General features: G+C 42.6%; 1 protein-coding gene across 1 annotated transcript in view; it reads left to right on the forward strand.

Annotated features, from left to right (window-relative positions):
• Positions 1 to 11,638, forward strand: part of SCML4 (Scm polycomb group protein like 4) — a 51,688-nt gene extending 40,050 nt beyond the window's left edge. The window contains exons 6-7 of the mRNA XM_044449228.1: positions 2,025 to 2,170; positions 11,513 to 11,638. Coding sequence (XP_044305163.1) covers positions 2,025 to 2,170; positions 11,513 to 11,638 — 272 coding nt within the window. The remainder of the gene's footprint in view (positions 1 to 2,024; positions 2,171 to 11,512) is intronic.
• The last annotated feature ends 1,889 nt before the right edge of the window (positions 11,639 to 13,527 follow it).

The following is a 13,527-nucleotide window of genomic DNA, read 5'->3' on the forward strand; positions in this document are numbered from 1 at the left end:
CATTCTTCTTGGTGCCGTGTTAGTAGCTCTCCAGATAGGCATCCTTTGGGGACACGTCTTTGTAAAAGCCAGTGACTAGGAGGCTACTAAGCAGCAAAACATCCTTAAGTTGGAGAAGACTTCCTTCCTTCCTTCCTTCCTTCCTTCCTTCCTTCCTTCCTTCCTTCCTAACAGACCAAACATCAGTGTCAGGAGAACAGTGCCCACAGGGATCCCATCACGTATAGAAAATCCAGGAAATATCTTTTTCATCAAAAGTTCCACACATACATAAACAAGGAAAACAAACATATCTTAAGCGACTTCATACCCAGGTCATTTTTCTCTGTTCTCCTCAAGAAAAGAATATAATTTGTGAAACAGCCCAAATGTTACCAGCACACCAAAAGACTCAATTGACTAAAGCTCTGCTTTGTCTTTTAACTTTGCCCGCTAACTTTTCTTGGTTTGCTTCACATCGTCATGCTTTTACTTCCAGATGGAAAGATGTTGTTCTCTTGTGCCATGATTCCGGCTGCCTTTCATTATGATAGCAGGGGTTATTCCATTAAGAAGATGGCAGCTGGCATATTTTCCTTCCCCAGCAGGAGACTGAGGCCTTTATATTTTTATAACCTGGTTCACCAGTGAGCAGCTTGGCCTCAGCTAAGCAGATACAAAATGGCCAACTTCCTCTCCGTTTTCCTTCCTCCCATCCCCTTGCCTTCTCTTTGCCATAGATACTTATTTGGAAGTAAGCCCTGTCGGATTCCATAGGACAATTCAAGAAAACTTGAATAGGAATGGACCATAAAGCAGAAAAATCAAAGTTCATTTAAATGTGTTTGGAGACTCCCGAGAGGCCCTTTTTAATGGTGGCTCTTCCTGCTTTCTTGGAAGACCACACTGGAAGAAATCACGTGCAGCCTTCCCAGAGCTCTTCCCGGCTCTTCTTACCACGCAGTTCACTGTGCGCCTTCTCTCAGGTGCCATAACACTCGCCATGCTGCTACAAACTCCTGTGGCTTTTGTCACAAGCTGCACCAGCCAAAATGGCTGTGCCAGAATTAACCTAGCAAAAGAATACTGCATTCTTGTCATGTTGAATCAGAGGCACTGAGGAAGTGGGTGGAAGCCCTGGACTCCCTTCCGTGTTGCTTGTCAAATCTTCAGGCAGGCTCTCACAGGGGTTAGTAACATAAGGAACGCATTAAACAGTGCTCTATGGGGCTCCCTGGCAGGGGACCTAAAACAGCCCTGCAGCAAGTTATTTCCTAGGCAAAAGGGAAAGCAGGAAGCTGGAAGAGTGGAGATTGGACTGTCTGTGCTTTAAAAGATTTAGTTAATTCCCTCTGGGCTTCTCTGCAGGAGACATAGAACCTGGCACTTTACTGAAGCTTCTTCTTTTGTTTTCCTCACAAGGAACGCTTCTCCCCTTGGGAAGGGGGTCCTCAATGCCTTCCAATATATTCCTGGGTATTGCATTATGCAACACAAGGTGGAGCAGAATTGCAAAAGTACACTAACCTTTATAACGAATAATAGCTCTAGCTAGGAAAATACTGGACGTTCTTTGCTTTAAAGAAAAGCTGTGAAAATGGCTGGAAAACACAGGAGAGGCTCTGGAGGACAACTTGAACTTCTTCATTTGAAAAGCTCAAGAATGAAGAATATTATGATTACGTTAGTAAACTTAGGGTTTTTCTAGGCAAAGTTATCCTAAGCACAGGACAGCATCACACAGTCTTCTTTCCTTGATGGATTTTTCCTGGTAGGAAAAAAGACAGCAAAAACAGTGGGGAAGCTGTTCCATTGTCTAAATTAGAAGACATTGTCATCTCCCAATAAATTTTTGGGAATGAGGCAGGATAGTACTGGGATAAAAACCTCATCTTGAAGCACTCTTTTGGTGAACATGGCATTGGTTAAAGGGATGACAAATCTGCTTCTACTGTACAAGCAAGGTGGAACATTGCTAGTGGAACACCTCCATCAGTCTGCCAGTGTGTAATACAGATTTTGTTTGTTTGTTTTCACACCAATAGCCTCAAGTCCTTCACCAGAAAGACAAGATGCCTCACGGCCCACAAGCAAGAATCCTTTGACCTGGACTGTTGATGATGTGGTTTGGTTCGTTAAGGATGCTGACCCTCATGCTTTAGGACCCCACGTGGAACTCTTCAGAAAACATGTATGTAGGAAGTTGTCCATGTTGGAGTGAGATTATCCAAATCTCATCTTCAGGTGGATGAATCAGGCTTGCACAAGCTATGATGCGCCAAGCCTGGAGAATATGGCAATCTACCAGATCATTGATAAACTCGCTGGTTTTATCTCTGCTTGGGACTGTGAAAACAGACAAAACATGAAGCCCCTGGCGGGCCACAATATATGACTGAGGGGCTGCATTTAGGTCATGGAGGCAGAAATTGCACAGGTTTGTAAGAAACCCATAGATCTCTGAGCTGGCACAACACTTGCAGCTAAAAATGATGTGGCTGCTCTTGCTATATGCTATTTCAACCCAATCATCCTTGTGTTAGTATTAGCTAAAGGGCAGAGGCCTCTTGTCTGGGCAATTTGTAGGCCTTTCCAATAGAGAAGGTCTCTCAGCTGAGTGGTGGGAGATTCAGCTCAGAGAAATGAAAGTACTTCTTCAGACAGCACACAGTTAATGAATTTGTGACCAAAAGATGTATTGAAGGCTTGGAAGGCTTCATAAGGGTATCAGACAAATTTGTGGAGGATGTGTTCAATGGCTGCTAGTCATAATGGCTAAATACAACCTCTGGTATGGGAGACAGTATGTCTCTATGTGCCGGTTGCTCAGGAATGTGGGCAGGAGGGATCCTGCTGTGCTCATCTCCTTGTGGGATTCCCAGGAGCTGCTGTGTGACCTCAAGGAGCAATGGATCTTGAGGCTATGAACAGGATATCCGGAATGGCAAGGGCCAGCATCTCTGCGCTTGGCACTTGCCCTTCTTGCCTGACAAAATTTGCTGAAGTGGGACTGAAGCCATAGCTAGAGGACTGGCCAGTGCCTGTTTGTGAAGGCTGTTCTGTCTTGCTTAAAAAAGAACATAAAAAGAGCACTCCAGGAAATCTCTCAGTAGGCCAGTCCCAAATGTACCACAGATGGCTAAGGAAATGGAAAAAGTTGCTGCATCTGTCTTTGATTATCTGTGGCAGTCTCGGTCCCACAACTCGCTATTTCAACCTGGCTTGGGGCTAGAATTTGGGACCAAGACTGCTTTGGTCACTTTGATGGATGGCCTATACTGGAAACTGGATGGGGAGAATGTGCAACCCTGTTCTGGACATTTGTGTGGCTTTCAGCACCACTGACTGTGGGATCCTTCTGAGACAGCTGGTGGGGCTGGCCCTGAGGGATGCTATTTTGCAGTGGTACCAGCCCTTTCTGGCAGCAGCACTGGGCTTCACTGCTCAACTCCATGGCCTTTCGTCTGTGGTATCAAACAGGATTTTATCTTGCCCCCATGTTGATGATCATTATAGCATGTAACTAGTTCAAGCGCTCATTTGGAGCTTTAAAATAAAGTGCCACCAATATGCTGAGGGCACCCAACTTTATTCTTTATCATCTAACACTAAGGAAGTAGATGGAACCCCTGAACCTTGTGTCAGTTCCATAATGGGCTGGCTGACAGTAAACAAGCTCAAGTTAAACTCAGATGAGATAGAAATGTTGTTGGTCACTGGAAAGCCTGAGTTGGAGGCAGAAATTCAACCTGTTCTGGAAGGGGTTCCAGTCTCCTGAAGGATCAGTTGGTAGGTGAGGAGCATTGAGCCCATGCTGTCCCTGGATCTTCAGGTGGAACAGGCTTGCGCAACCACGCTTGGTGCACCAGCTGCAACACTTCTTGAATAGAGCTGACTTGGCAATCGTTATCTGTGCCTCGGGTTTGTCACAGTTAAACTATTGCAGCATGAGCTCTATGACGCTACCCCTGGCAAATGCCCAGAAAGTTCAATGGGTGCAAAATAAGGCAGCTAGGCTGCTAACTAGTACACAGAGAAAATGGTGAAGGAGCCATTTTTCTCCCTCTCCCATAACACTTGGTCATCCCATGAAGGCGACTGGGGAAGGTTTAAGACAGACACGAGGAAGCACTGCTTCACATGACATATAGGTGAGCTATGGAATTGGCTGCCACGGGAAGTAATGATGGTGATGAATCTTGGTGGCTTAACAAGGGATTGGACAGATTCATGGAAGAAGAGGCTATCAGTGGCCACTAGCATTTCTGGCTAAATGCTACTTCCTTCACCAGAGCTGGCATGCTAAGGAGCTTAGTCAGGCAAAGGTCTTGCACTCATTCTGCTTGAGTGATCCTGTGGGGAGCTGGGTTGTTTCTATTTGTAAGAAGTGCGGGACTAGATGGTCTGATCCAGCATGGCTTTTCTTACGTACTTATGGCCATGTTACACCTGTCCTGAAAGGCCTGCTCCGGTTGCCAATTGCTTTCCAGTCTTAATTCAACATGCTGGTCTTAAGCATTAAAGCTTAGATAGCTTAGCACTGGGCTATCTAAAGGACCACTATGAACTTCCTTGAGTAGTAAACTCTTCGGAGAGCACCATTACTCACAGAGTTCTGCTTGTCAAGCATACAAGAAAAGGTTCTTTCCTGGGCTGCCCTCAATTGTAGGAAGCTCTTCTACAAAAACCAGCCCCTCCTCTTCTGGAATTTAGAAAGGGTGTAAGGATGCATCTTTTCAATCTTGCCTTTTAAAATGTGTAGTTTTTAATGTTTAATGTTTTTACCACCTCTATTGTTCTTCCTTTATTGTTGCAGGATATTATTGTTTTAAATTGTCACACACTGCCTTCATGGCTTTATAGCATTTAATGTGGAATATAAACAAGACTGATCAACAAACAAAGAAAGTCATTGTACATCCACTGATTGTGTTGGGCAAGTGGCATCCATTATCAATGTAGTTCTTCCTAAAGCACACCTGGAAATGAACTTAAAGATTCATTTTGGTAGCAGAGTTTTGATCATCAGAACTCCCTTCTCTGTATTCCATTGATCTGTTCTGTTCTGGTGAGAAGCGTTTTGACTCATTTTCAGTCAGCTGAGGAACTGCTGACTTTCCATTGGACTAATGGTGGGTCCTACAGGCAGGTGGGCAGCATCAGATGCTGTTTAGAATGCTGGTGTTAAGTAGCCAAGCTTTGGTCCAACCAAGCTCTTCTTTTCTTGCGATCTTATGCCATTGTGTGTATAGAATTTAGCTGCAGGATACTCTACAAAGAAGTGGGGCAGAACTGAACACTGTCCTCCAGCATTTGAACTTATAAAGTAACAGGCACTATTTCCAAGAGATTAGGAGGAATAGGGACAGATCTTACAACAAAGGCAAGTAAGTAGGACAGATCTCCCAAAGTATTGTTCAACTTGCACATAAATAATCTGAAATCAGGGATAAGCAGTAAGGAAAGCAAGCTTGCAAATGAAACCAATTATGCAAGACACTGAAGATCCAAGCAGATTGCAAAGATCTCCAAAAGAATATCTCCAAACTGGGTAAATGGGCATCAGAATGACAAATGAGATTCAATTAAGTGTAAAAGTGATGTATGTTGGGAAAAGTACCCAATGCACACTGAAACTGATTGAATCTGAAACTTGAAAGGGTCCTGGGATGCATTAAAGGAACAACACAGTGCATGTCAGCAATGCAAGGGAACCACAAATGCCACACTAAGGATAATTAGGGCAGGGATTAAAAATAAAATAGCAATTGTTCTAGTAAACTGTCATGTTCAGAATATTCAGAAAACAGAATACCATGTTCAGAAAAGTTCTGTTTTCCTGTTGCAAAAATAGGGAATGCTGAAAAGAGCAGTCAAAATGATGAGGACTAGAACCTGTTATCATTAAGTTTAATTGAAGCTGACAGGCAATTGATTTAGGATAGAAATAAGAAAGTGTTTTATTTCTCACAAGCATCATTCATGTATAGAATTCACTCCCACAGGATGTGGGATAACCACTGGGTTAGAGGGCTTTAAAAAGGAGGATTGCTCTCTTGGGGGAGATATCTATCAGTGGGTATTAGCTGCAGTAATCAGACAGAGGATCTAGGGCAGGGGTGGGCAATTAATTTTCCTATGGGGCCACATGAGAAACTTTGACAGTTGTTAAGGGCCGGACCAATACACTTACAGCTCTGCTCAATATATATCTCTATAAAAACAGTAAATGAAACATTACAATGAAACAATGAAAAAGTGGAGCACAGAACAGCACTATTTAATGAATATTCACAAAAACATTAACATTACATGAAAAGCAATAAATTCAATTCAGTTTAGCAGATCCTTCAAAATAAAAGCAGTGCAGTTGTATTGCTTGCATCTATATTACGACGATATATATTTGCATTGACTTTTACTTTGTCAGTGACCTTTTGCAGGCCAGTCAGGGTCAGCCATTGGGCCGAATTTGGCCCGTGGTCCATACAATGCCCAGGTCTGCTCTAGGGCAATATGCCATCAAAGACCCACTAAAGGAGAAAGTGACTCCCTCCGCAATCTTCTTGGGGGCTTCCCAGACACATTGCACTGGACACTTTGTGAAACAAGATGGCCTTCCCTAGCAAGGCTCTGTTATGATCTTCTGAAAGCAGCCTGACAGAACTCTAGTACTGGATGCAACACCACCCTTGATCACTGTGCTGTGGATTAAAAGATGTATTGGTTCTAAATTTTCCATACTGAAGCACCCACTAACCTGCTGCTTATAATTCAGTTAGCTTCACAGGAAAACAGACAAGAGGTCTGATGCTTGATTAAGGCCATCACACAATTCAGCTCAATTATGCCTTTGAATTACTCATTTCCCTGCGATTGTTCAGCCTTCATATCTAAACTGGATTAGCAGGAAGACTCCAGAGGTGAGAGACAAGTGATTACTCCATTAACCTTAGCTACGTCTTCCTGCGAATTAAATGATGCTACTGAGCGGGTGCATAATTTAGTTTGAAGCCCTGGGCACTGATTGACATTCCCAGCTAGCACCCCAAATCCTTGCTTTTTCAGCCAGCTAATTTGGCCCTGACATGCCAGGATTACAGAACAAGAGGTTATGGCCCCTCTGAATGTAACTCCCCAGTGTTTCTTACTAGAGACCAACAACCTGTTTACTGAATTTCCACTGGGGTAGCCGTGTTAGACTGCTGCAGCAAAAACAACACAGAGTCTTGCAGCACCTTAAAGCTGTACACATTTAATCTGATAAAGTGTACACCACCCACAAACATTTATGTTAGTCTTTCAGGTGCCACAAGACTCTTTGTTGTGCTTATCAAAAGAAGCTCTCTGTTATGTTAGTAGCAATGCTTCTAAATCAAGTCATGTCTCCTTACTCCAGGGATGGGATGCAAACAGAGACAGCCTCGGCCAGGGATGCTTTCATGGTGAGGTAACTGCCCCCGCCCCCATGTCTGAGGGAGGTACAGAAGAGAGTTTGGATCTAGAAAAGGAACCTACCTGAAATTTATAAAGGAAGGAATAAGGAATTTGGATTAAGGTCAGAGAGGAATTATGAACAGGAAAGCCAATCCAAGAGCAGAGGTGGTGCCAGGCGCCAAAAGAATCTGGGATTCAGGCCCACAAGATTAAAAAGCAAGCAAGGCACACATTTGCACATGCTCGTAAGTCTCTCTCTGCATGTGTCTCTAAAATACTCTGCCAACTAAGGACATCCACAGTTGTAAAGAGGGATATATGGGCAGGAGAGAGGAGGCATTGATTTCAGAAAGAATCTCAGGCAGACAGTTCAAAGAGGGAGGGCAGCCGAGGGGGCAGCAGGGGTGGGCAAAATGCCAGCGAGTCCAGTGGGATCAGATGCAGCAGCAGCGGCTCTGTGCCTTTATCTCAGCAAGCGCCCTTGGCAGCCAGGTGGCGAGCCTGATGCCCCCCTGGAGGTCTGGGGCTCCAGTGAGAGGGTCTGGGGCTCCGGCCCAAGCGAACCTCCTCCCTACACCACGCCTGCCCACGAGTGAGCAAAAGCAGTGCAGCTGGACTGCTCCTTTAATTCTGATCTGTAGTTGGGCAATGAATATTGAAGGAAGAGTGAAGCTTTGTAGCTGAGGCCAATTAAATGGCTCTTTCACAATTCTGTCCTGCCTCTTTCAAGGACAGATATTAGAAGAGAAAGCATAGAGTGCCGTACAGCTGAGCTATCTCTGTATTGATTATTGTAGCTTTCTTCCAATTAGTTGACCGCCATTTACCTTCTTTCTTGAGTTGTGTTTTTACCACTGGACAAGTCAACCTATTTAGTTCCTATAAAAATGGGAGCAGGAGAACAGGACAAAGAAATTGCCTTGGCAGAGCAATCCTTTCATTTCAGTTTCATTACCAGCATAGTATGTTGTACCTTAAGTAGTCACAGTGAAGACAGCTTTCTGATTTAGTGTCTGGTTGTGCGGGTCAGTGGGGCTTTTTCACAGTGCTTAACACTGAGCTTGAAATGTTTGGCTCTGTGGTCAGCGTTCACAGGATTAGATCTTAATAAAGCCACATGAAATATTTCCAGCTGCTGTATACTCTTGCAGTCTCCCAGCAAAGAGAAACTAGCATTGGCCATAAGTCCTGGTGGCAGTTATAAATGACTGCAGAAATTATTAATACAGATCAGATCTATAATGGAACCAACCCTTTCTCAGGGGAGTCTACGGTGAGTTCTTGATTGCTGTGCTTTTTCTGCTTTGTGAGACAGGGATGTGTGCAGTCCGGATGTTCTTGCACTGCAACTCCTATCATCCTTTACTACTGGCTAGACTGGCTAATTGTTGTCTAGCAACATCTGGAGGCTCATACATTCCCCAACCCTGTAGTTACCCTGCTTTTTGCATCTTGAAACACAGTACTGGGACCATTACACACAGCCATAGTTAGCCTTGTTACTCACTCTGATTTTCTGGTTGAGATAATATACGTGAATCTTAGAAAACGCATGTGTATGTCTATCAAGTGAGTGCTGTGCATGGCTATATTTTGCAGAACATACGCCATTTAAAATCCATGTAGTCCTGAGTAAAATGAAGAGACCCTTCAGTTTGTCCCATCATCCTCAGAAGTACACTTAGTTGGCAGTAGGGACAGGCAGGGCTGTGCCAATAGCTGCTCACAGCCCAGTGCGCCCTCCAAGGGGCAGCTTTACCTGCCTCCTCTTTCATGTCTTTTTTTCCAGGCAGCTAAAATTCCTTTCTGGGTTGTAGGGGAGGAATCATTTTGTATAATGATTGCTTGCCCTGAAATGGTATAACTTTCTAAGTGCTGCCTGGTTAAGATGTTTTTAACAGCTAGATGTACTTTTTATGTTTTTATTCTGCTGTTTTAGGGTTTATCTATTATTTTATAACTGTTGCCTTTGTATTAATTCATGAGTATTAGCTGCTTCAAGCTCAGTTGGAGAAAGGTTATATATATCATAAACAGATGGAGGAATGAATGCAATTAGTGATCAGGAAACTATGATAATATGTACTTGGAAGGTATTTCAGATGTTCCTTTTTCTATAGGTATATTAATACTGGGTGTACAATAGATCACCCATCAAGAGAGAGAGTATGCCCACGCTTACCTTGTGGCATTTGCCCTTTAAAAATATACATGGGTGGAGATCCTGCGCTCTTCTGACTGCAGCAAGTGTCAATTTTCACGGGGAAATTACTGAAATAAAAACGTGTGCATTGCTTGCTTGTGGCTTCATGGATATTTAGAATTTTGATATTATTGTTGTTTCTGTTTATACAGCTTCACTAAATTTGATCATTGTGTTTTAACTTACTGGTGCAGAGAACTCGTTATGTGATTGTTTTGATGCAAATGCAAATAATTCTACCACCTTCCATCAGCCTTAATCACTTGAGAAAATATTCTAGAATGTGGGGCCAACCATCTAACAATGCATTGACATAGAGAGCGGTTGTAGTTAACCTGTATCTACACTGAATTGCAGCCAGTTATGAGACTTATGCCGAAGTGACACAAATAATGCACACTAATACACAAAAATAATGAATAAGGAAGAGCTTAGAAATATATAATGGAGGAAGGAGAATTGCTTTGTCTTTGTGTCAGTCTACATTTCTACAAGGGTTTTGGAAGTCAACCTTGAACTTGTGCTAACCACAGAAGGGATAAAACTAATTTCTTATCATCTATAGGTTTTCATTTTGCAGCCAGGGTGAATCTGGATTTTATGTGCACTATTTGTACTGTGTTTATTTATTGTATGTAAGCTGTCTTGAGGCTCATGCGAATGGGACGGCATACAAAAATTCTAAATAAATTAATAAATCCCCTTTGAATTCATAGTATCTCAATAGGAGAGGCAGCAGCCAGTTCACAAATGTGTGGTTTCCATTTGCTAGATTTCTCCCACCTTCTTGGTAGAAAGGCTGGGTGAAAATCCAATCAATTAATAAATGATTTTATTTATTTTAAATGTTACCAACATTTCATTTACCTCGACACCATCTGAGTAACTTCAAGCCAGTCCATTTTCTTTGGTTATGAAATTGTATTTTATTTTAAAGATAAAAAGGCCACCCCCCTCCTCACATACACCCATATGGAAGATTATAACAAGATCATTAAAGAAACTAAAACATATATTGCTTTATCATGCTTGTGGAACATCTACAGTAAAACAGCCCATGTAGGACTGCACAATCTAATGAAAGAATGAAAATAGCATATATAAGGAATTCATATAAGTGCTGTGCTATTTTGTGTATATGAGTGTGTGTACATGTGTGTATACATTAGTAAGAAAATTATGTTGGTAACTGTACTTGATTAAAATATGATTAAAGTTTGAAAGGCTCCAGCATAGGAAATAAATGGAGAACATGGAGCCACAGCTTCTTTCTTAAAATTGGGATTTCTTGCTTGCTGCACTTGCCAAGCATAGTCATTGTCTCCCGCCACAGTTTACTTGCTTGGTTTGGAAACACCCAATTATGTGCTAAACATGACTTTGCTGCTGTATACAGTCGCTTAAGAAGGACTTTATGCAGGAATCTGGGATCATTAGGTTAAAGAGTATCACTTTAGGAATTACCAATCTAAGGTGCAAACATTCCTCACAGCAGCTGTGTTCCAAAGCACCTGCACTGCTGAATATCCCCACCAAAGATGAAAGTATTAACCAATCTGTCCCCACCCTTTCCAACAAGACTGACAACAGTTCAGTTGTATCAGGTGAAGCATTGCTGGATAATGTTCCATGTACTGAGAACTCTGTATTGTGTTACCTTTATATTAGTATTGATTGATAATGGTTCAGAAGAAGTCCAGATACACTGCCAGTCACCTTCTTCCAAAGGTTCACTTCAGTCAGACTCTCATCACTGAATATATGATAGCTTGACATCCAGAAATGCCAAAATAAACCAGTCTTGTGTTCATTGCAACAGCCATTTTCTTTCCATGCAAAATAACTCAATCTTATAGTCCCTGGCTTTTGATTCTTTCTTTCTTTTTAAAATAGGAAATCGATGGCAATGCTTTGTTGCTACTGAAAAGTGACATGATCATGAAATATTTGGGCCTGAAGTTGGGACCGGCACTGAAACTCTGTTATCACATCGATAAACTGAAGCAAGCTAAGTTCTGACATTTTCTAAAAACAACAACAACAAACAATCCCAAGATAACTCCAGAAAGTTGATGAAGGTAACATGTTGCCTTACACAAAGATGTCCGTTTTCAAGCTGTTTCCTCCTCTTTTTGTACTAAGAACTTGGTCTTTATACAAATGCACATCTTCACCTTTTTTTATCCAACAGAAGGGCAAGGGGGCAAGGAATCTGTTTTGCTGGTTTGTGTTAATAATTTTTCCAAGAAGTATATAATGATGATTATTTTGTATTATTCATATTGTTATTATCGTTAATATTATTATTGTTAGGTCCTATTTTTGTAATCACAAGTGGAAAATCAGACACAAAAAGAACTTTGCTACTTTTGGAGAAAGGTGTTTTTGAAAGGTGTTCTCAAACCTTTCTCTGAGCTGCTTCGCAAGTTCTTCACTTGATCGGCCCAGCATCAAGGTGACTTGCCTTTGTTAATGTGTAATAAAGGTCACAGGACTTTTATAAACCCCAAACACATAGCTTTTCAATGCTGTCTATTAGCACATTCAGCAGAAGTCATCAATTGCTGAATAATCTAGTAATGTGCACACATGTGTGAGTCAACTTGTAAACTAAGTTTGCCATGTAATCAGCGGCATTCCTGGTCCCAGGAGGTCCAGCTTCATTTATTTCAGTGACCTCAGTAGGTCACAGAGTATATCTTGGGAATATGAAGATTGGAGTACTGTTTACATAGGCATGAAATAGGTATGCATCAACAGGGGAGACCTACTGTGCATTTGGGCATGTTGGCATAGCAACTGGTCCTTGAGAGATACTCCACAATTGTGCTGATCTTCCTATCTTTCCCTGCTGGTCCAAGCTGATACTGTCATGTGCTCCCCAATATATATGAAGACTTTGAGCCACGTGATCTGTTTTGCAAGGTATACTGCATTCTTCTGAAAGCAGGAATGGGAAATCAGGAAACGATTTAGGATTCCCCAGCATCTGGACCCAGCTCTTTTGATCAATAAAAATGGTCCAGAAGAAAGGCCACTGCTAAACCTCTCATATCTGTGAGCTGCAAACTCAATATTGTTTGAATCCATTGTCTGATAAATGTGTTACATCACTGGAACTGGTTTCACAAATTTTGGTGGGGATTAGTGGTGACCCGCACTTTGTGGTCTCCCCAGTATTCCACTCCTACCAATTTCTCTGGCATCCGCTGATAGGCAGAAGGCCTCCTATTTCATACTGTGAGGAGACCAGGAAGCCACATTTGGTGGAATGCGCCTAAGCACCTGTCTGTTCCAAAGCTTGGTGTAGCAGGGGACCCCTCCCCAAGTTCTCTGCAATGTGTGCATAGCTCGGGAGAACGGAGGGTCCCACTTGCTGCTGAGCATCCTGGTTCAGGACAGACCAGATCACTCAGGGCAGCTTGGCACCCACATTTGTGGAGGTCTGCCTGCAACCCAGTTTTAACAGCATTCCTCTTTTAGCCACATTACTGGTGCAGAAAGTAGTCATCACGGGCCTTGAGGCTCTTTACTTAAGAAAGGCTATCCTGCACCCACCATCTGATCCTGTCACATCGACAGTGAGATGGTGAGATACAGCCAATGTTTTCCCCATTTACCTATTATCTTGTGTGGAAACCTGTCTGATGTCTTGCAGTATTTGGAAAACTTGAATTCTTTCAGGGGAATAAGAAGTGGGTGTTCTTCCAAACTGAAGTACCTTGCTTTTTCCACTAGAGGGACTGGCAAAGCTAATAAACTCCAGTCTTGCATTCGGATGGCAGCATCGCTTTCTAAAGGGCAACTTCTCCTTGAGTTCTCTCTCACCCTCAGTCAAATACCAAATGGCTCTCCCACTCTCATCAAGTCTTCCCGATGCAAAGAGAGGGCTTTCTGCCCTCCAGCCC

The sequence above is a fragment of the Varanus komodoensis genome, unplaced genomic scaffold, assembly GCF_004798865.1.
Source record: "Varanus komodoensis strain SLA01 unplaced genomic scaffold, ASM479886v1 scaffold1, whole genome shotgun sequence".
In the NCBI taxonomy this organism is placed as follows: Eukaryota; Metazoa; Chordata; class Lepidosauria; order Squamata; family Varanidae; genus Varanus; species Varanus komodoensis.